This window comes from Musca autumnalis, unplaced genomic scaffold, assembly GCF_047663935.1.
Source record: "Musca autumnalis isolate F117 unplaced genomic scaffold, ASM4766393v1 scaffold_3, whole genome shotgun sequence".
NCBI classification, from domain to species: Eukaryota; Metazoa; Arthropoda; class Insecta; order Diptera; family Muscidae; genus Musca; species Musca autumnalis.
In genome coordinates, this window is record NW_027411866.1 from 158,466,231 (window position 1) to 158,491,581 (window position 25,351).

The 25,351-nt window shown below is 34.6% G+C and overlaps 1 protein-coding gene across 2 annotated transcripts; it reads left to right on the forward strand.

Annotated features, from left to right (window-relative positions):
- Positions 1-6,578: 6,578 nt before the first annotated feature.
- On the forward strand, positions 6,579-23,860 carry LOC141398022 (glutamate--cysteine ligase-like). Of its 2 annotated transcripts, none has more exons than XM_073975122.1 (4): positions 6,579-6,724; positions 19,056-20,638; positions 23,237-23,418; positions 23,496-23,860. In XM_073975122.1, exons 2-4 carry the CDS (start codon positions 19,058-19,060, stop codon positions 23,596-23,598), a joined length of 1,866 nt encoding a protein of 621 aa, XP_073831223.1. In that variant the 5' UTR covers positions 6,579-6,724; positions 19,056-19,057; the 3' UTR covers positions 23,599-23,860. The 2 variants fall into 2 exon arrangements, with proteins under 2 accessions (XP_073831223.1, XP_073831224.1); XM_073975123.1 differs by lacking the exon at positions 6,579-6,724 and adding an exon at positions 17,878-18,002.
- The last annotated feature ends 1,491 nt before the right edge of the window (positions 23,861-25,351 follow it).

Sequence of the window (25,351 nt, forward strand, 5' to 3'; positions counted from 1 at the left end):
TGTACTGTCTGAATCGTTCTATGGCTAATAATACGGCTAAACATTCCTTTTCGGTCGTGGAGTAATTTCTCTGGGCACTGTTTAGTTTTTTTGAGAAGTATTCTATTGGATGTTCTCCATCCTCATCATCCTTCTGGAACAAAACAGCACCCACTCCAACGTTCGAGGCGTCACACTGAACGAAAAACGGCCTCGAAAAATCCGGACTGGACAATACTGGACTGGACACTAAGCATTCTTTAAGCTTCTCAAAGGACTCCATTGCCTGTGATGTCATAACAAACTTGGGGGACTTTTTTAACGTATCTGTCAATGAAGCGGTCAATGTGGAAAAGTCGTGGATGAACCTACGGTACCATCCGACTGTGCCAAGGAATTTGCGTACATCTTTTTGGTTCTTAGGGGGTTTGATGTTGACTATAGCTTCAATTTTGCTGGGGTCGGGTTTCAGTTTCCCGGCTCCAACAATATACCCCAGATACTTCAATTCCTTGTAGCAGAACTTTGACTTTTCCATATTGATGGTAAGTCCCGCGTTTGTTAACTGACTTCCTACTATCCTTAACATATTAATGTGTTCCTCGAAGTTTTGCGACACAATCAGCAGATCATCAAGGTACACAAACACCCGGTCTTTCAACTCTGGAGGAATCACTTTGTCCATAAGTCGACACATCCTTTGAGCAGCATTACACAGTCCAAAGGGCATTACCTTGAATTGGTAATGAGGCCTTCCCTGGACTGTGAAAGCCGTCAAGGGGCGACTGGACTCCTCCAGAGGAATTTGCCAGAATGCGTCCTTGAGATCTATAGCTGAAATATAATAGGTGTCACCGAGTCTCGCCAAAAGACCGTCAATATTCGGTAGCGGATAAGCGTCCTTTCGGGTAACTTTATTAAGTTCCCTTGCATCCAGGCATAACCGATTTTTGTTTGGCTTGATTACGAGGGTGACCCTATTATTCCATTCGGCGTTTTTGGCTATTTCAATCACGTCTAGATCGAGCATTCGATCTAGCTCTTCACACATTAATTTTTGAACGGCAGGGCTTATAGGGTAATACCTCATCTTTTTTGGCGGAGCATTCCCAATATCTATGATATGTTGTTCCAGATGGGTTTTGCCCAAACCGTGTTTGGTGTAACACCGAAATGAAAATTTTGCATTTTCTAGAACTATATTTTGTTCATATGTTAAGGTATGCATCTTCCTATCACCTTCCTCCTCAGCTACAATTTCACCAATTTCTGGTTCTAACGAAATTTTAATGTTTAAATGCTTCCAAAAATCATAACCTAGTATTAAATTTTGTTTGAGGTTTGGAACCAAATAAAAAGTCATATTCTGCACTTTGTTTCCACATCTTACTATGGCCTTGATCTTTCCTATAATTTGCTGATGTTTGCCATCCGCAGTTTTTATAGATGATTTGAAATTTAAGATTTCAGCTTTCATCTTTTTAGCATTTTCAATGCAATTTTGGCCCAGGCAGCTAACGGAAGCACCGCTGTCCATTAACCCCGTGATTTCTACATCATTTAATTTAACGGTCATATATGGCCTAATGTCGTTTTCTATTTGTATACATGTGGATGCAATTTCCTTTCTTTCCTGTTTCCTACGTGTATATCCGATCCTAGCTTTACTGACTTTTTTACTTAAAGTAGGTTTAAAGTCCTTAAATATTTCTTCCCTTCTTTTGTTATATAATTGTAATCGTTGTTTATAAGGAATAATTTCTTTTACATTTTTTGTTAGTGTATGTGGCGTATTGTATATTGTAATATTATCATTATGATTTAATAACGTTTTGGTATGAAATGTTACTGGGCTGGTTTTTTGGGTGAACATGGGGCCCCAGATTTCCCCATGCTCCTGTTCTGGTTTCCCACGCAATTTGGGCAATTGGGTGACGTTACCCCGTCGAACCCACACTTATAGCAGAAAACGTTTCTCTGCTCTAATGTGCAATCTATGAAGTTATGGCCGTTCTTTTTGCAGTTCCAACAAATTGTTTGTTTTGTTTGACCTGCAGTATTAATCAATGCCTCGACTTCATAATTTTGGTCAATACACTCATTTTGTTGGAAATCGAGCTCATGTAAACGTCTGAAATTAGATTGCTGTTGCCGATATGCAACACGTTTGGCTATATTAACTTCGGCTCGTTTGCATTCTTCTATGAGTTCATCAATCGTCTCGATATTCTTTGGGTAGATTAATTGAACTAATCCTTCTTTCAGGTTATCTTTAATTATTTTTACAATCTCATACTCGTGGATCGGAAATCTCATCTGATTCTTGAGTCGAATTATGTCAGAGATGAACACATCTGCATTTTCTGAAGGCATCTGCCTACGTTCAATAATCTTCCTCTGAATTTCGAAGTCGCTTTCGAAACTTCGAAACTTCTTTATGAGATTATATTTCAGATGATCCCAATCGCAGTAAATATTTTGTTGGCGAAATTGCCAAAGCCAATCGTGTGCTCTTCCAGATAACAGGTGGTGAAATCCCTTAACAAACACATCCCAAGGGCAATTGTAATCTACTCTAAGAGCTTCAGCTCTAAAGACAAATTCTTCTATACTTATTGATTTAGAAGATCCATCAAATTTCAGCCCCCACTTTTGAAGCTGTAGAGGAGTTATGGGTTTACTATAACCCATCGCAATGTTTTGGTTATAATTGTGAGAAATGTGTTCTCTAGAAGCATTTGGTATATTTTGCTGACTTTGCTGTTGTTGGTACTGACTAGTGGGGTATTGAGGATATGGTCTATTATGTGATTGATCACCTCTGATCTGTTGTTGAGTGCTATTAAATGTTTCATTTCTCATCGATTCTAACGAATTTCTTACCACTTGAGGGACCATTAACGCTAATTTATCTTCTAATGTCTTTAAAGTATTTGACTGGGATACTCTGACAGCAGCATCAATAAAGTCTCGAAGACTTGGACCATGCCTACTACTTATAGAGGCCTCTAAATTAACATTCTCTGTTATAGGTGGTAGTCTAGATTCCTCATACTCTCTTCGGACTTCTTGAGCAGCTAAACTGCTGAACTGAGGTCCAGGAGAAGAAGTAGTTTGATGTCCTATTGGTGGTGGAACTGTAATCGACATAAGCGGTGGTATCCCTGTATCGACAATAGTTCTGTTTACATCTGGTGCAGATGTCGAAGAATTGTTCATATTATTATTATTACTTTCAGCGTTATGAGGTAATGAGGCAAAATCTGCAGTGGTATTATTGGAAGTACCAGGTAATGAAAGAAAATCTGTAGGGGTATTATTAGTATTCATGGAAACACCAGGAAATGAAAGAAAATTACCAGGTATATTATTGGTAGCATTGGAAGTACCAGCAGCGTTTTTACTAGCTATTCGATCTGAAGATCTTTTGGTTGCATTCGCAGAATTCTTGCTAGCCATTTTGACAAGTAGGACCAAATTATAATGTCAATGTACAATTTTATGACAAATTGCACAGAGTATTTAACTAATGTTTTCTTATTAAACGATTTGTTTTAGGTTAAAATGTTGGAAATTTTAATTAAATATATTTGCAATATGAATGTAATATTGCTTAGCGTTGTGAAAGTATATTTGTATATCTTAAAAACATATTTGTTTACTAAATAATAAACTAAAAAAAATACATTTCTTAATGATGTACAATTTAAATAATATTTTGTTTTGTTTTTTTAGTAACGAAATTTTGGAACTATTTATGTTTTTGATGACGTATATATATTTTTTAATGTATTATATTTTCTTTAGCAATTGATTTTCATAAGAGATTATGGACTGAATGTTTGAATTGTCGGATAAGTTAGTCAATTTATGCAAATTTATAACAAATCAACATTTTGTTTTATTGGGAAATCTAAATACAATTATTTATTTTTCTAAATTATTATTTTTTTCTAACTTAATTTAGAAAAACAATTACCTAGAAATATGAATTGTATGTAGTATCTTAATTGTTTTTTTGTATTTTTTTTACAAAAACGTAAAAACAAACCATTCACTTTTAAAGTTGTGTTTATTTTTTTATATTTTTCTGAAGACAAATTGTAATGCAATTTGCTAAAAAATAATTGTATTATACCACTCAAGGGATATAAATACTATTTTGAGAAAGCAACAAGTATATGGTTTGCTGTATAGCCTCCTTATACGATTCCTTCCGTAAAGGTATTTCTTTCCTCGATTGGTAACCCTCAATTTGACAATATCTACCTTTCGTTACTACTCAGCATGGTTGTAGGTATAACCTTCTGGGATACCGAAGTGGAGATAAGGTCTCATGAAAGGGCTTGGGCTATGTAGAATCAGAAAAGTTGCTCGAGAGTTGGGCGCCATAAATGTGACAATCCTATGGTGCGGAGATGGTACATGGTGGACTAGGCTTCGGCTAAGCTCGCCGGATGGGGGGGTTGTTTCTCCGACTGATTGTACATTTAATTTCATTGTTATTTTGTACCATGGTTATTATTTTTAATAATATACTGAAACTCTAAATTTACATGAAATAAGAGAAAATCAACTAGTTGACGGATGCATTACAACTTACTGTTTTCTTGCTTTCATACTTTGAAGTGAATGATGTTAGATTCCCCTTTTTGTGAGACTAAGATGACATGCCTCAAATGGAACCCACCCCTTATGACTCTATGGTCAACCATGGTATCTTCTCTCCATTTATTATTATTCAAAGATACCCCAAACATACACTAACCAACCGACAATTACCTTCAGTCCATGATTAAAATATTTTAGCACATTTTGGTATTGTTCATAATATCTCATATAATGGTATTTATTCTTGAAAGTTTGTTCATTTCTTTTAACATCTAAAATATAATGTTTCTTAACTATTAGCGTGATAATAAAGGTAAAGTGGATAGAGAATATTCCATATAAAATATTTATGAATATGCATAGAAAAAGAAACAAAAATATTTAGAATTAGGTATTTAAATAAAAAAAAACTATTTGGTTAACTCATATGAATATTCAACTATTTTACATGAAATACTGTACAGGCAATATATTTGATTTATCACTAGGAGTATAATTATTTATATGTTTTAATATAACTTATTTATTTTAGATATATATATATATTAATTTTGTAGGAGCTTTGATTCCGTATATTGATATTTTGAAATGTATTTTTTTTACGTTTGTGGATCAAATAGTGTTCTGTTACTTTTCTTTGTTCGTCTAGATAATAATGAAGTTTTTGATATTATTAACAAGATTTACATTAAGAGTAAGCGCCTAAAATTATGCTTCAATTGTATATCCTGTGTTTAAACTTCCAACCATTTTTCTTTTGAATCAACAAGATAGTTAATCGTTTTGACACTAGTTTACATCTGCACCATGTGCATTGATTGAATTTGAACAATATAGGTTATTTTTAGAATTTGTTTTTTTGGAATAAAATATTTTATATGTACATTTAGGATATTATTTGTTGGTTTCTTTAATTCTTGTCATTTTGCCCTTGTCGAAAAGTTATAACTTTATGAAAGCTGGTTATGTGGTTTGTGTACTCACTCTTTCACGTGGTCATCTGGTGGTATTTAACATAACCAAAAAATTCCCTTTTGGTTTTGATAGGCTGAGTTACCACGTGTCGGATTTGGATGATGAGATTTTTGGGAATATGTATTGCCAGAACTTTGGGAGTATTGTGGCCAATCTGTTTCTAGGGAAATTGACAGAATTTTGACCACAATACCCTAGATTAAAAGAAATAATAGTATACATTATTCTCATGTCTGAACATATTACACTTTACGACCCCTATATAGTTCACATGTTCTAAGTAAATTTTGATGTTGCAACATACGGCTTCAAATTATATTAACACTTCACTTCAACTTTGTATTATCAAATATCACTCAAAATTTACTTAACTTCTAAAATCGGGGTCGAAAAGATGAATATATGTATGTACGGTAATTGGATGTGTTAGAAAAAAGAGAAATGAATGTTCTTACCCGAGTAATTAGATAAATATAATTTAATTAAATTGTAAATGAAGTTCCAGCGACCAATGGCTTAATGAGGAGTAACAGAGAAATTAAATGAACGATTTCTTTCTTATATATATTTTTCAAAAAAAAAGAAACTTTAACTCTTTACATATAATACCACAAAATTTGAACTGTACTTTTCGCTTTCAACTTTTATAATGATCGCTCAATGAGCAAGGTGACATTCAAGAATATCTCAAGCCACATGCGCCTGACAGTTTGTGACAACAAATCGAATTTTATGCATCTCAGTTTGATAATTTGTAATGTAACTAGTTAATGTAGGTGGCGTTGTTGAATATTTGTTAAAAATTATAATCTTAAATGTTGACGTAAGTCAAAGAATATTTGTATTTTATAAAATGTAATTAATATTATTTAGGGTGAAATAATTTCCAAAAACACATCATACGTTGTACTTCGATCGCCTTTTATGAATGTGGCAAGTTTAAATTTTGTACCAAACGTTGTGGCAACATAATTTTTTCTAGGGTGTCGTTTTGCAACACTTAGTGCATTTGACAGACGTTTATTTACCTTTTGTGGAATAATGTTGATTTTCACAACAAAGGATTACAAACCATAACAATAGAGTCATAAATATGAATAATTTCAACTATTCCTCTAGAAATTATGTAAAAAATATGGAAATAATAGTGTTGCAAATGGTAAAAGTCCTAGTCTGTTCACACAACGCAAATATCTGAAAGTGGTGGTGGCTGAACGAATAATGCAAGTGGTTCTATTGTTCACAACGAGAATCTAAATAATTCATTTGGGGATTCCATGATCATGAATAAACCCAAGTTTTTAAGTGTTTTTACAGTTGTCTTTAAAGTTGAGGGATAATGTATCAAATGGATGGATATAAAAAATCGCAAAGCAAATACTAAGGTGGCTTATTGTATTGTACTAGATTCACATATTCGTGTCGTTAACATTGTGGTTGTGGATACAGATAACGTTAAGGAAAATCATTACCATTGATCCGGTTACGCACAACAACAAAAAAATCTTGTAACCACCCAGATAAAAGTGAGATATTTTCAGATAATAAACGACCGTAATATCCACCTTTAGCCCACAGAAAGATGCATTAAACCGATCAATGGTGATAGACAATCAAGCATTACCACATATTTTTAATATAAATATTCAGAGACGATGTGTTCGTTTATTCAGTACTTTGTACAAATACATCCTAAACGACAACGGTCCTTTGCTTTGTAATGTAGGACAAACCAGTGACATCAGCAACAATTTGCACATATTTTTGCATACAAACAAAAATAACAATGATGTCCACAGTAGAACTACTGCCGCACAGGCACAGGTGGCTGTTACAATAATCAAGGCAATCATGGAACAAATTCCGCACGGAATTTTCATTCATGAATAACTGTGTTCGCGTACTCGATAATTTGTAATAATTATTACAATTTTTTAGGGTCTAAGGTGTAGTGAAGCGTACATATCTTATATGTGTAAATTAAAGCCTCTCCTGCATTACTGTCAACCTCGCCGACTAGTGGCGGACTCTGTCTTTAGAGTAGGCTTCGACGACCGACCACAACACGAGTTTCTAAGTGGAAATGTTTAGGAACCACAGCAGAAGTATGACATGTTCGGATGCCAAAACTTGCAAGCAAATGTGTAAAGTCCCAATTTACATTGGGCGAGTTTACTTGCGGCAATTGTCATTTTGTAGGAGAGAGAGGTGAGGCATATGGTAACCCTTTGCCTCTCAGCACCCTCTCTCACCTACAAACTGACAATTGCCGGAAGTAAAGCAGCACTGTCACCGAACTAGGTATCGTTGGTCTAATCTACCATCGACTACTGAAATTTACAAAGAGAAGCAACGATCGGAATTATTTGATGACGAATAAACGCTACGTTAGAAGGATACGATTTGGACAATGGAATGTGAGGACGCTTTACCAATCTGGAAAATTCGCCGAATTATGTACAGACTGTGAATTATGAATTATGTACAGAATGTGACAGATTAAAAATTAGTGTTTGCGATCTGAGCGAAGAAAGATGGAATACTAGCGGAGAAGTGCGGAACAATAAAGGTGATGTACTGTTATATTCTGGCATGCCGAATCAGAATGATCCACATATTAGAGGTGTAGGTATGTATATTCTTACAAAGAGCAGCGTACAAGGCACTTATAAACTGGAAAGATATCTCGGAAAGAATTATTACGGCCACCTTAAGAACAAAATGAAATAATATCACAATAATTCAGTGCTATGGCCCTACGGAGGAGAGTGATCTAACTGAAAAAGAGAGTTTTTATAGTCAGCTGAGTAGCGTACTGGAAAATATACCCAAGAAAAATATAACCCTACTACTTGGAGATTTAAACGCCCAAATAGGCTCTAACATTGACGGATATGAACATATAATTGGGACTCATGCACTAGGAAAACGCAACACAAAACAACACAAATTATTCTTAGAGTTGTGCATGAACTTTGACCTAAAGGTTTGGGGGGTTCCCTATTTCCTCATAAACAGAAACATAAAAGTACATGGAAAGCTGGTGGTAATTACGAACATCAAATAGACCACATATGTAAAGAAGTGGTGCAACATATTATGCGATGTTCGTAACAAAAGAAGTGCAGAAATTGGTAGCGACCATTATTTTGTTTTAGCGGAGATAAAGCTAAAATTATTTTATAAACACAATAAGCAACCACCTCAAGTCAGAAAATTTGGCATTGAAAAATTAAAAATGAGCCAAATTAAGAATACATTTTCAAATAAAGTGAGAGAGTTTAAAGACAGGATGACGTATATATGCAAAGAAATCTTAGGATTTAAAATACGACAACAAGATGAGGTGTTGAAGACCAATCTCTCCTGCGATCTTATCAAAGAGCGGAAGAACATAAAGCTTAAAATGCTCAATGAACAGGAAGAGAATCGTATAGAAGAATACAAAACAAAGCATAAACAACTGAGTAAAGAAATAAAGAAACAGATAAAGTGAGACAAACGACGTTACTAAAGCTGGGGGGGGGGCTGGAACCCAAAATGCAGCAGACAGAGGAAACACCAAAGACCTCTGCAAAACTATAAGAAAACTGAGTGGAAAAATTTCTCAGTGTACAAACACTCCGGTAAAAAATGAAACGGGATGTCTAGCTACATCAAAGGACGACCAAATTAAAATTTGGAAAAGGCATTTCGAAAAAACCTTGAATTTTACTCAAAATCATGAGGGACAATTTCATATACAGTGACACAGAAAAGTATACATACACCCTACAAAAATGCAGTTTTGGCTAAATCGTTGGGGTTTTTACAGCAACAACTGCACAGTGGGACCCCTTGGTGACAAAATAACCATAATTACACAAATTTATTTTAATCTAACGCGTATATTTAATACAATTGAAGAAATTCAATTTTCACAACACAGAAAAGTATACATACACTCCAAGGAAATACGAGTATTATCGTAAAATTTTTGGAATTAGTAGCAAAATGTGTACATTTTTTAGTTTTGGCGAATGTCTATGGGTGTCTGAGATATATTTTAGAGAAAAGAAAATAATTTTTGGGGGTCAAATGCCGTTATTTTGGGTCAAATTTCTTATATACCTCCTTAAAGCTGACCCTTGCTTAATTTTTTGCGTTTTTAGGTATTGTACTTTATAAAAAGCCCAAAATTCGTATCGGATGGCAAATCTTGAGACCCTAAAAAGCTTTGAAGTTGTTTTTGTGCGTAATATACCTTCCTGATCGTCGATTAATGCACGTTTTCCCTCAGATTTCTCTGGAAGTGAATAGATTCCGCGGAATTCTTGGTGCAAATTACATATAGATGGCCTTGAATTGCCTTGTAATATTGTCGGATACAATCCTTGGGCATCAATTGACTCAGAAATTTACAATTATACGAAACGTTTCGCGCCTATAGTAACGGTAATGATCATAATACGAAAATGACGTTGTTCACAGTACAAATTTCATGCTTTTTTGGTAGTGTTGCTTTAGAAGCTTTGGGAACAGGTTTGTAACAAAATATGTCACATTTCTGATTCAAGGATTGTATCAGACCCTATTGCAAAGCAATTCAATGCATTTTGTATGTAATTTGCGCCAGGAATTCCGTGGAATATATTAACTTCCTGAGAAATTTGACGATAAAACGTGCATTAATCGACGTCCAGGAAGGAATATTTTGCTCAGTAACAACTCCAAAGCTTTCTTGGGTCTCAAGATTTGCAATCTGAAACTAATTTTGTGCTTTTTATAAAGTACAATACCTAAAAACGCAAAAAATTAAGCAAGGGTCAGCTTTAACGAGGCATATATGAAATTTGACCCTAAGTAACGGCATTTGACCCCCAAAAATTATTGTCTTTTCTCTAAAATATATCTCACACACCTAGAGACATTCGCCAAAACTAAAAAATGTATAAATTTTGCTACTAATTCAATAAATTTTACGATAATTCTCGTATTTCCTTGGGGTGTATGTATACTTTTCTGTGTTGTGAAAATTGAATTTCTTTAATTGTATTAAATATACGTATTAGATTAAAATAAATTTGTGTAATTATGGTTATTTTGTCACCAAGGAGCCACACAGTGCAGTTGTTGCTGTAAAAAACCCAACGATTTAGCCTAAACTGCATTTTTGTAGGGTGTATGTATACTTTCCTGTGCCACTGTACATATCTACATTCCATCCAACAAACCAGCATGTTAATATTGAAAATCCCACCAGAAATGAAATCAAAGAAGCTATTGATAGCCTAAAAAACGGAATAGCCGCCGGAAATGACAGCATACCATCAGAATGTTACAAGGTATGCAGCACAGTAATGACAGATATATTATACAAATATGGGAGCAGGGAAGTATCCCCAAGGACTGGAAAGAATCAATAATTGGTAAACTCCATAAAAAGTGCTCTAAAACCAAATGTGTTAACTGGAGAGGTATATCACTGCTACCATCAATACTACAGATTTTTAACAAGATAATACTGAAGGGGATAGCAGATCCCTTGGAAAAAACCCTTCGCAAGAACCAAGCAGGATTCAGAGCTGGCAACTCATGCATAGATCATATATACATACAACTAGAATTATCATTGAATAATCTATTGAATACAATGTAAGTTTGTATCCGGCCTTCGTTGATTACGAGAAGGCATTCGATGCAATTAATAGAAATTATATCTGGGACGCTTTCACATCCAAAGGTATACCCAAAAAAATTGTGAAAATCATAGAAAAGAGCTACGAAGGAACAATATCTAGAGTGTTACACGAGGGCAACCTGAGTGAAGGATTTGTTACCACTAGTGGAGTTCGTCAAGGCTGCACACTATCACCACCTTTACTCTTTATAACTGTTCTTGATACAGTATTCGAAAACCTAGACTCCGTCCCAACTGGTGTTAATTGGAATATGCAGACGACGCTGTTTTATTGACAACAACATATTCGGATATGCAAAACAAGTTGAATATACTATCTTAAGATTCTCTCAAAATCGGGCTTAAAATAAACTGCGCAAAAACAAAGACAATGAGAACTAATGCAAGCAATAATACCCCGTTTAAAATCTATGACAAAGACATTGAAAATGTAGACCTCTTTGAATACCTCGGTAGTATTTTATCAATATCGGGAGGAACAGTTGAAGACGTTGAAAGCCGCATACGAAAAGCGCAGAGTACTTTTGCATCTCTTGCAAATATCTGGTCTTCGGAAACGATAAATCTGAAAACAAAAGTCGACATATTTAATCCGTGTGTAAAATCAACACTATTTTATGGCATGGCTCGTTACCAGCATAATCACTAGACATCGGATTTTAGCATGTTTTTTATTTCTTATCCGATTGGACTCAAATTTTGGATCTAGGCGTTTTGAGGGTCAATTTTTCGATATTTGGGGTCATATCAAAAATATGCAAAATATATGCAAAAAATATGCAAAATATATGCAAAAAATATGCAAAATATGCTAAATATGCAAGTGTTTTTTTGATGAAAATCGTCAATTAAATTTGGAAAATCATCAAAAAAGCGTTATAAATTAAGTTTTTTGCCGTTTAACATAGTTTTTTGCAGATTACTATGTTATTGAGACTCTCCAGATATTCCGCCACAGCAATAAATCTAGACTAACAAGACTTAAATCAGTTTTCACAAGGTGAGGAAATGTCAAATAACCCAGCATTCCTATTACAACATAAGTTGCTTCCTATACAAATGTAGATAATGGAAAAATTTCAAAAACTGAATCAGAAATGTCAAAATCAACTTGTCCAAATATGGTAATAGTTTCTAATCGTCCAAAATTGTCTAGCAGAAAAACAAAGGAGCTAGAGTTGGTCATCGCTATTTTTTGTTCAGATAAAAGCGCAATTTTTTCTAGTTTTTGGAAAAAGGGTTCGTTTTTAGCGCAAAATGGGAAAAAGGTACTAAAGTACCATTTACGATTCCAGGTTCTGGAATATAACTATAATTAGAAGTATACGTTTTGAATATCCACATACTAGATTTGAATATATTTTATAGTGTTTAATCCTTTATTCAGTATATACAGGCATAAATTGGCAATTTTTGTTCTTTGTGGTCAAAAAGCTTCTTTGGAAAAATGCTCTAACTGCCGCTTTAATATTGATAACATGGTTTTAGTTGAATGCACTAAAACATACATAATTTTATAATATCGATCTATATTGTAAGCATACAACCGCCTAATGCAGAATTGGGAAATGTTCACTCCTCGGCGAAAAGTAATGCATTATTGTTATACCCATCCACGATGAATAATAAGCAAAATGAAGAACACCCAATGACTAGTGCAAAATGACATCACTTAGAAAAACCACACAATAGCGTGGTAGTGGTAAAATAAGTCAAAAACCTTGAATTGTCTTTAACATGGCAAAACCACTCACATATTTCTGCTAGAAAAGCATTTGGAATGCTTAAAAAATATAGTTCATTCATTCCTGCTACAGGAAAACAATTTTGATAACACAGTCGAAAAGTCATAACCCTTTTGTATACACAATTGTTTAATTTATACCTGTCCGTGTACTCGACAAATTGTACTAATTATTACCAATGCTTCGAATTTTGACAGTTGTTTAATGGAGAAGTTGATGAATAAATTGTTTCAGCAACATTTAGTAAAAATTATCGAGTACAAGGACAAACCTTTCATGACACATTAGTCTTGTTGTATAGGATATAAATAAATATACACTCATACCTCGATTTGCGTTAATAATTGGTTCCGACGCAAAGCGAAACAACGCAAGTCGAACCCCATGTTTCCACATGTTTTGAGAAACTTTTTCAAAATATTCAAAGTCAGAAATATTAGTTTTTAATAACGCAAATCGAATCAGTAGCACAAATCGAAGAAATCTATTATATTTTTTGTTAACGCAAATCGAAACGACGCAAATCGAGGCAACGCAAATCGAGGTATTAGTGTATTAAAAAAATATTCGCCGCAATATTGTCATTAATGTTGCCAAATGCACTATACACCTAAAAGGCAAAGATTTCAAGGAATATTAATTTACAAAACGATGAAATTCCAAATCTGTTTTTTGCTTTGCTTACATCCTGATGTAAACTTTAAAAACGTCATATTTCTAGCACTGCTTTCACAATCTGATTGGCTTTTTCTGGAACAAATACGGGCAATATCAATAAAAATGTCCGGATTGTCTAGTAAATCTCACTATTTTTTACACGTAGAGCACTTTCATTTAAGTGTTCGGTATTAGCAATTACAATTTAAAAAAGTATTATTATATAACTTCCACGAGTGATTTAATCATATAAAATAATTTATTTTCCATACAATTCGTTAATCCGAACAATTTGATAATTCGGACACCGCCGAAACCTGTGGTGTAGGGATTATCGCGAATGTACTGTATATATGGGAGCAATATCCAAATCTGAATCGATTCTTACCAAATATAGTTATCAGTGCAATCATGAATAAAAATTCCGTTCAGAATTTGTTTCCTTTCCCCAATTTCAACAATTATTTATTACCATATTTAAGGGAATATTTTTGTCGATTCGACTAGAATACGCCATAATCTACCCAGCAAAATGTTCGATGCCAAAGATGACATTCAATCATGGGTGCAAGTGATCTAGCATGTCATCTTTTTAGCATCTTCATCGATGAATTTTATATGAGCGTGGACCCCAAAAGATGACGTTCTTTTCTGGATCCTAAGCATGTCATTTTAACCAATGCGTTGACATGTCATTTCCACCAATGCTTTGGCATGTCATTTCCACCAATGATTTGACATGTCATTTTCACCAATGCTTTGACACGTCATTTTCACCCATGCTTTGACATGTCATTTTAACCAATGCTTTGGCATGTCATTTTCACCAACCCCTTGGCATGAAATTTTCATGTCTTGTTTGGAAAATGGAAATGCTGTATTGAAATATGGTTTTCATGAAAAACAAAACTCTTTATTAATTCAAACAAATTCATGAAATAGCTACAATTAATTTATCAGTTTACTTTTTCAAAAGTTTACATCCAAAATTGCAATGTAATCACCACCGCTGCAACGCAAAAGATTACTTCCTCCGTTCTTCGCAACTGATATTCTTTCATCTTACAAAAGGTTTTTTCAATTATCTTCCCATCACCAGTTCAGATTTCAACATGGACTCCAAATGCACTCCTTTAAGTATTTTTATTTCGTAAATTACTTTTATTTTATAATTTTGTTATTTTATAACAACATTTTGGTAATTTATACTCTTTTGTTTAGTGACGGAAATATGTAGGGATCTACAACCCGGCTTGCTTTAGGGATCTCTAAGAACAAAATGTAACGAACGGGGAGGAGAGACTTTTTATGGAAAATACCATTTATGCTTAATTAATTTATTTTTAATTGTTTCTTTCCAAAAGTAGTTTCTTCTTTATTTTCAGATTCTTGTTCCTTTTCGTTTCGTTTCAAATTCCAAGAAGCGAGATTTGATTGATTTCATTCTATGTCAGATTTAGAACAGACAAGGGAACTTTTAAAATAGCAATGTGTGCAGTCCGATTCTATTTTTAGCTCGATGGTTGGGACTTCATATAATACCAATTGTTTAGAAGTTTTAGTTGTTTGATATGCAGGAAATGTAAGACAACATCACGACGACAGTTCTAACAACTTTGGTCTGTTCCAGAAACTGCAAGAATCTACTTATTTTTTCTACGATAACAATTTTTCCTTTATGTTATCGGAAAAAATAGTAAAAATTAGTAGATTTTTGCAGTACTGGAACATACCAAAATGAAAATAAACAGGTGTGTAATAAAACACAAACATCATCTCTATTGGAGCGATGGAATGGGTACAAATGCTGATGAAAAGATCGGATCTTTCACGACTTCCTTTGCATTGGTTCAAATCCTAATGAAAAGATCGGATCTTTCACGACTTCCTTTGAACCAATGCAAAAGATGACATGAAATCACGTCATCGCATAGAACCCATTCCGTCAAATTTTGCTGGGTAGTAGTTTTCAACTTTTAACAAATATTGATTTTAAAAGAATTTCACTTTTTTAAATTATTTTGCGTGTTGAAAATTCAGAGGGAAATATTCATGATGGGCCTGTATATGTTTTTTGTATGTTATATGTTTTTAGTAAAATATTAAAGATTTTATGTAATATTCAATATTTTCTTAGTCTTAATTTCTAGCTCATTTGTTATTCTGTCAGACAATTTTGGTGATGCAGAAACTATCAACATATTTGGATACGTACATTTTGACATTTCTGATTGAGTTTTTGGAACAAATTTGTATTAGAAAGCAACTTATGTTGTAATAAGAAGGCTGGGTTATAAGAAATTTTCTAAGTCTTTTAGTCCAGATTTATTGCTGTGGCGAAATAATAATTAATAACATGATAATCTGCTAAGAACACTTTTTGATGACTTTCCAAATTTAATTTCATGATTTTTGTCAAAAAAAATACTTGCATTTTTTGCATATTTTGTGCATATGCAAAATATGCAAATATGGAAAAAAATAAAAAATATGAGCCTGTCATTTCATTCAGTTTTCTTCAAAACGAATTTTGGTCCAATCAGAATTTTCGTATCTTTATTAATAAAAAATATGCAAAATCCGATGTCTAATAATCACCAACAAATTACAGGTTTTCATAAACAGATGCCTCCGGAGAATTTTGAAAATATGGTGAACGCAAACCATATCTAATGAGCGATTGTGGATCGTTACACGGCAGCATGGAATATGATCCGATATAATCAGGAAAAAATACGGTTGGCTGGGCCATACATTGAGGAAAAGCGAGGACGAAATTTCCCACTCGACTCTTAGATGGAATCCACAAGGACGTCGCAATAGAGGCAGACCAAGAACTACATGGAGAAGAACAATCATGTCAGAAACTAACCAAAATCTAGATCAATTACAATTTATAGCGAATAATAGAAACACATGGCGAAACTTTGTAAATAGACAATATTAAAATCATTTATTTTTACCGAATATTGCCTTTTTACTCTAATTTTGACAAATGTATAATGAAAAAGTTGCTAAACGTTACTGGGGAACATTTATTTTTGATTTTTGCTTAATTAGAGCGAGGGCCATCCATCATTTGTACGATTTCTAATTAATTAAAATTATTGAGGTATATGACCTAAGGAGTTTTTATTGAAAAATTTATGTCTACCGAAGTCCCATACATCAACCTCTATGCGATGATCTACAATCGATTGTAATATGAATGTAATATTGAAAAATTGATTTCCAAAAAAGTGAGATAAATGACTCGACTTTGGGAAGAAAAGGAAGGTTTCAATTTAAATTCGGGCATGTATAATTGCAAGCCTTTTTTTAAACGTTGAAAATAATGCCAATTACGAAAAATATGAGTAATTTTTCCACTTCCATTCCCCTAACGTGTCTCTGCTACAAACAGAGATTTGCCGCAGGTAAACTTGACTTATACCCCGGTTACACTTAACCGGATTAACCCAGTGGGTTTGGTTTTCAAATGTCAATTCCATAGCGCAAATGTCAAATAAATCCTCATAAAGTGGATTAATCCGGCAAAAAGCTCTAGTGTAACCGTGCTATTATGTAGATTGGGACTTTATAAATAAAAAAAGTTTTAATTGTTTAATTTTTGGTTTTATTCGACCTTTTGAATTTACTTTAAGAAAAAGAGTTTTTTGACCTCAAGCTCAAAAAACTCTTTTTCATAAAAAAAAAGTTTTACAATTTTCTGTGCATGGGCCAAATATAAATAATGGCCTGTTTATATTTTTCCTTTTTGCCGGGTTAACCTTCTTTATGAAGATTTATTTGAAGTACATATGTATATGCAATGGAATTGACATTTGAAACCCAGAGGGTTTGTTAAATCCGGTTATATGTCAACGACGTTTAAGAGAGGATAGAAAAAATGGATTTTATTTATAATTTGTATTAGATTTTAATTCAAAATATGTATATAGTCTCTCAAAATGTGATGCCTGCCTAATGACAATGCACGTTAGTTACCAAGGCGCACAGGTACTATTTTACATTCTAATGCACTGCATGTTGACGACGTTGAATTAAAATTTCAAACGTGTTTATAAACGAATTTTATATGTATTTATTTTCAAATTTCTTCTTGTTGTTCTAAAGCAAGTTGTGATTACAACACTTCAACGGTTGGCGTAGAACAATGCCGAAAATCGAGATAAATACCTGGCATTTATTCGATACAAATCATTTATTTCGGTTAGGGATGCAGTGATGCAGCAAGTTCCGATTGACGACGGACTTAAAGAATAAATAATTGGGGCATTGGATTGCAGTTAAAGTGATAACAAATAATATATTATATAATCAGTTTGTGACTTATTTTTCTAAAAGCCAAAAAGGTAAATATTTTGTTTTGTAAAAAACAAGTGATTAAATGTTATATAATGTGTGTTTAAATAAAAGTCGTTTACATGTTGAAAAATTAATACGATAACTGAAAAAAAATGAAGTGTAACAACTGCCACGAACATTTCTTTTCATGGTGTAAATTTATTATAGAAATAAAAATTGACTAATGTGTTAAATTTAAAGAAAATTATAAAATAGAAATACAGTCGAACTTTTCTATAACGAACATCCATTTAACGAAAATTTCTCTATAACGCAAAAATGTATCTAAAGGCCATTAGAAATCGCTTTCGATGCGGGAACTTTTTTAAGGAATCGATTCAAAAATCGAGCTTCCTTATAAGGACAACATTGTCCACATGATACTGAGGTGGTACTTTTTGAATATAGCCCCTAAAACACATACATATCTTTGTATAATTTTATTTAATTGAGCTATCATGACCTACGGAGTTTGTATTGAAAAAGTGATATGATATAAGTGAAATTCATGAAGGAAATTCATGAAGGAAATTGTTTGACGATTATTTCACAATGAAGAAAAAATGAACGAAAAACATAAGAAAAAGGCGAACGCTGACAAAACAAAATTAAAAACTGTGAAGTAAAAGAAGAAAATTTATTTTTTATGTTTCTCTTTGACATTGCTACCAGATTTGCCATTTTTTCGTTTCTTTACTTTTCTGGTAAAAATGTTCATGAGAGAGCAATTTTGTCAGTTTTCTCTTTTACCACTTTTACCATTAAAAAAGTAAAGGAACAAAGCTAAGTTTAGTATATATACAAGCTTTCGAACTCAGCCTTTGTCTATCACCACATCTAATATGTCTGATGAGCTGAATTAAACCACCAGCGAAACGATCGTAGCATATTGGTTTGATGTGCGTGGACTTCGCTAAATATCACTTTTTCAATACAAACTCCTTAGGTCATGATAGCTCAATTAATTCAATTAAATAAAAATAAATGACCTTGGTCCTAATAAGACAACAATTAAATAAAAATCTTTGTATATTATGGAAATTTGTCTTTATCCTTTTCAGCTATGGGTCTCTTAACCGAAGGCAGACCACTCTCTTGGCCCGAAACTAAAGCATTGGCCGAACATGTACGACGTCATGGTATTGAACAATTTATTAATCACTATCATCGCTTAAAAGATCGTAGTGGTGATAGCCTAAAGTGGGGAGATGAAATTGAATATATTTTAGTGAAATTTGATGAACTTGAGAAGAAAGCTCGTGTAGCTCTGAAAGCCGAATCATTACTGGAGGTGCTTAATGAAAAAGAAGAAAATAATCCACATGCTTGTAAAGCACTTTGGCGTCCTGAATTCGGTGCCTATATGATTGAAGGTACACCAGGAAAACCATTTGAAGGTTTTCTAACACATTTCAATATGGTGGAAGCAAATATGCGTCATCGTCGTGAAGAAATCACAGATCTCCTGAAAAGAGATGAATGTATTTTGTCATTGTCAAATTTTCCTCGTCTAGGCTGTGAAGATTTTACGTATCCCTCATACAAACCACAACCGAATAATCCAAATTCTGTAACAATGTCGAAATATTATCCTGATGAGGCATCATTTGATGGCCATCCACGTTTTAAGACAGCTGCCAAAAATGTAAGGATGAGACGTGGTGAAAAGGTGGCCATCAAAGTAAAAGTGTTCAAGGATAAATTTACCAAACTCCCAATAGAAGGATCACCTATCAATGAACCAGACGTTGTGCTGTTGGATGCAACCGGGTTGGGAATGGGTTGTGGTTGTTTACAGGTTACTTTTCAGGCCGCGAATATGCATGAAGGTCGTTTATTATATGACCAGCTGGCCACAATGTGCCCCATAATGTTGGCCTTAACAGCAGCATCACCTATTTTCAGAGGATATTTAACAGAGACGGATTGTCGTTGGCACATTATTAGCTCCTCGGTTGATTGTCGTACGCCAGAGGAGAAATCCTATATACCCAAATCACGTTGTGATTCCATAAGTTCCTATCTCTCTGCGAGAGGAGAAAAATACAATGACATACCCCTGCCATATCATCAAAGAGATTATAATCGCCTAAGGCAAGGTGGTGTGGATCATTTAATGGCCCAACACATTGCCCATTTGTTTGTGCGCGATACCATTTGCCTGTTGAGTGAAAAAGTCCATCAAAACGATGAGCAGGACACCGATCATTTTGAAAATATACAATCCACAAATTGGCAAACTATGCGTTTCAAGCCGCCACCACCAAATTCTTCCATCGGATGGAGAGTAGAATTCCGCCCATGCGATGTACAACTAAGTGATTTTGAAAATGCTGCTGTGGTTTGTTTTATTATATTACTGACACGCATTATCCTGGCATATGATTTGAATTTGATAATTCCCATTAGCCGGGTAGATGAAAATATGAAGACGGCCCAGAAGAGAGATGCATGCAGAGAGGGTAAATTCTATTTCCGTCGTAATATTTTCTATACTGCAGATGAAAAGAAACAAACCAGTGGTGGTTATGTGAACGGTAAGGGATCATCGTCCCACACGAATGGTTATCACAAGGAAACTGATGATGGACAAGAAGAAGTAGAATATGAATTAATGACAATTGGGGAGATATTAAATGGCAAGGTGAGTAATAACAAAAATGCGGCTATAAGTCAATGTCGTGCTTTGATATTGTTAAAGTTACGAAGTTTTTCGGCAATTCACACACACACGACCCGAACGCAACGAAAGACATACGTGCATACAACGTTACTAACACACTGTCAAAAGTTGCAAATATTGAGAATTTTGTGTGCCCTCTTCTTGGTCGACTGTGCTATAAGTGCGTAATAAGAATAGCTCTAATAAAAAATTGGAAATCCTATGGTTCTCTATTCCGAATATTTGTTAAAAAAAACTAATAACACAAAAATTCTAGTTGTTTTTATACCCTACACCACTATGTGGGGAGGGTATTATAAGTTGGTTTTGGCCAAAAAGTTTGTAACGCATCGAAATAATGGTCGTAGACCCATACTTATATATACCAAAATGAATGTCTCGACGAGCTGAGTCGATCTGGCTATGTGTGTCCGTCTGTCCGTCTGTCCATCTAAACCTTGTAATCACTCTACAGGTCGCAATTTTGATCGGATCGTCACGAAATTTCGGATGTTGATGGGGGTCCCGGAGGGGAAGAAGCCTATTGATTTTGGTGATGGTCGGATAATATTTAGGGGTCGGAATGGGCAAAAAACTTATGTGGGTAAAAAGACAACGTTTTTTTCCAAAGCGAATATCTCAGCTTCTGTATGGGGTATACCAAAAGTACAACCTGACAATGAAAGTAAAAAAGATCATCTTTCTAATGATGTAAAGTAGGTTTTCGTAGGTGATCAAACAACGAAGATATGACACTAGTCGCAAATAAAACCCAAATTTTCAGTTTTTCGATTTTAATTATAATGACGAATATCACAGCTTTGGTTGGGGACTTTCCAAAAGCAAATCCTGCCCATGAAAGTAGAAGATTCCGTCTTTACAATGATGATGAAATAGGTCGGCGTAGGTGACCAAATAACGGAGATTTTGCAATAGTCGGTAATACATCCCATTTATCCATTTTTTGGAAATCACGCTACAGGTCGCAATTTTGATCGGATAGTCACGAAATTATGAGGGTTAATGAGGGTCTCACAGAGGAAGAAGCCTATTGATTTTGGTGACGGTCGGATAATATTTAGGGGTCGGAATGGGCAAACACTTATTTGGATAAAAGTCAACATTTTATTTCAAAGCCAATATCTCTGTTTCTTTAAGAGGTATAGCAAAAGCAAAACCTGGCAAGGAAAGTAGAAAATATCACCTTTACAACGATGTAAATTAGGTTGTCGTAGCTGCTCAAACAACAGAGATATCGCAATAGACGGTAATGCATCCCATTTTCCGATTTGTTTGTAATCACGCTACAGGTCGCAATTTTGATCGGATCGTCACTAATTTTTTGGGAGTTGATGCTGGTCCTAAAGAGGAAGAAGTCTATTTAGTTTGGTGATGGTCGGATAATATTCAGGAGTCGGAATAAGCCAGAAACTTATGTGGAGAAAAGTCAACGTTTTTCGCATAAGGAATATCTCCGCCTCTGGCTGGAGTATTCCAAAAGGAATACCCGTCAATGGAAGAAGAAAAGATCTCGTTTATATTGATGCAAAGTATGCTGGCGTAAGTGAGCAAATCGAGATATTGCAAAATTCAGTAATATGCCCAATTTTTAAATTTTTTGTAATCTAGCTACAAGTTGGAATTTTGATCGGATAGTGACGAAATTTTGGGGGTAGATGGGGGCCCCACAGAGGAAGAAGCCTATTGACTTTGGTGATAGTCGGATAATATTTAGGGGTCGGAATGGGGAAAACTCATTTGGAGACAAATTCAAAGTTTTATACTATATTCACATAGTATATACATCGGCTTTAGTAGGTGTACTCCAACGGCAAAGCCTGTCAATGGAAGAAGAAAATATTACCTTTACATTGGTGTAAAGCAGGTTGGCGAAGGTGGTCAAACAAGGGAGATACCACAATAGTCGGTAATGCATCCAATTCTTCAATTTTTTCCAATCAAGCTACAGGTCGTAATTTTGATCGGATGGTCACGAAATTTTGGTTGCTTATGGGGGTCCCAGAGAGAAAGAGGCATATTATTTTTGGTGGTAGTCGGATTATATTACCAGTGAAAAGCTTATGCACAGGGGTAGTGGTGTAGGGTATCACATGGTCGGCCCCGTCCCGACTATAGCCTTTTCACTTGTTCTCTTATGAGATATTATAAGGGCTAAATAATGGTCTGTTCCAGTACTGCAAGATTCTACTAATTTTTACTATTTTTTCGATAACATAAAGGAAAAAAATGTTATCGTAGTAAAAAATAGTAGCTTCTTGCAAGTTCTGGAGCGGAGCATAAGTTCTGCCAAAAATTTGTTTTTAGATAATGCTCTGTTCCAGAACCTGCAAGAAGCTACTACTTTTTACTTCGATAACATTTTTTTCCTTTATGTTATCGAAAAAATTAGTAAAAATTTAGTAGATTCTTGCAGTACTGGAACAGACCATTATTTAGCCCTTATAATATCTCATAAGAGAAAAACAAGTAGAATTTTTGTGTTATTAGTTTTTTTTTTAACAAATATTGGAACAAGCCATAAGAATGCTTCAAATTCAAGTTCCTTTTCTTTAATTTTAGTCTGACACCTGTCCCGGTTTGATACCACTAATATTTAGTTATTTGGAAACCATGGATATTGATAGCAATACTTATGGAACCATAGAAAAATATCTAAGATATCTACAAAAGCGTGCTGCGGGTGAAATACTTACTGGCGCCCAATGGATAAGAGAACAAGTTTTGAAACATTCCGAATATAAGTACGTCTTGTTATTTTACCTTATTTACAATATTCTGAAATTCTTACCATAATTTAAAAATTTTCTTCTCTTCATAGGCATGATTCCATTGTCAGTGAGCGTATAAATTATGATCTCTTAAAGCGAATTCAGGAAATTCAAAATGGAAAATTTGTTGAACAAATTCTAAGATCTGGTTAAAAAAGTATGATTGACTGCAGCACAGATGTTTTGATGTTTGCTGCTTATAATGCCTCCTTTACCTCAGATGTGTGCTGGGATCCCCTTCACACATCAAAATCCACAAATAATTCGTCACTAAGAACTGGATTTGGAGATTTCAAGGTCTCGTGTTTTGTAAATACTAAGTACTTGTATGTAAATACTTTCTATAATGAAATTTTATATTAGTATATAATACTTGTTTGAATTGATTTTAAATTGTGTTAAAAAAATATACATATGTAACAATTATGTTATTCCAATGATCAAACGCTGTGACAGTTAGTAATAATTTTAATCAATCGTATGGGGGAAATTTTTTTAGGTTAAGTTTAGGATTTTTAGAGCTTTCGAGCCATTATCTTAGGAAGTATGGACTTATCCACGAAAACAAAAACATTATATGGTTGTAAGCGGGACCATGAACACTAACTTCGGTTGAAATTCCAAAACGATCCTAGAACATATTTTAATATTAACTTTAAAGAAAATTTTGATCTTTTGTGAAGTACATTTGGAAGAAATTTTACGATTTGCAAAATTTTCGTAATCTCGGGACCTCTCTCACCATATAATGTAGATCTCTACGGACTTGTCTGGGTGGGGGTAGTATTTCCACAATATTGTGGCAGGAATACCCACGGCGGTAACAGCCAAACAACTACTACATAGACAACACCTTGTTTGGAGGCACGTTGTTGCAGTCTTCAGGTTGGCCTTCTGGCAGGTTTGAATATTTTTTTACTGCGTAGCGCTAAAATTGTTATAGCGTTCCGGAGATATCACCCCGCCTTGAGGAACTTCCTTCTTCAATGTGCGGGTGTTGGACTACTTAGTTCTGAATTCCACAAAAAAAAAAAAAAAAAAAAAAAAAAAAAAAAAAAACTGGCGCCCACACATCTAGTTGATTATTCAATGTTTTAAAGACAGCGGAAGGGAAGTCTTGTCGATGTCCAAAAATAGACCAAGAGTCGAACATTCATGGGGGTGGTCTCACGTCCTGTTCTGACTCTGTCCTCGAATGATATGTGTGGATATAGTGTGTAATGTTGTTGTGGTACTATGTATTTTCTGGAATCCATGCTGATGGTGGGCAACTGATAAACTGCATGCTCAACATGGGGAAAAGCAGTGCCGCTAGAATCTTCGCTACTGGCAATAATATGAAGGTCGGCCTGTACGATTCGCTTCTTCTGACATCCTTGTCTGGCTTCAGTAGCGGCACCAACCTGCCAACTATCCAGAATTCTGGTACAATATGGACACTTGTCAAATACTCAGCACCGGGTTCATCCAGTTGTTTATGTACTACCATTCAGATTCCACGTGAGCCCAGCGCTTTGGATAATTTCGAGTTTCAGATGATATCTGCAACATCGCTCATCGTAAATTGTGGAGTTATCTCCTTGCCTGAGAGGTGCTCTATAAACTGCCGGCTCTATCCTCCTTTCCCGGATTAGAGAGTGATTTAATCGTTGCCAACAATTGTCTTAATCCTTTTCCAATGTTGTATTGCTACAGGTGGTCTAGCGAATTTTTCAACTTATGATCGCCTACAAGTCTGGAGGCAGCTACGATTAAATCACCGATGTTGACATGTAGTGGATGCGGATCTGGCAAACGGAACAGATCCCACGGTTCATGGACCGGTTCCCGAAATGGACCAAATGACCTCGGAGCAGGCATTCCGGTTTATTTTGCCGCTCACATGGTGAAAAAATGTATGGACACA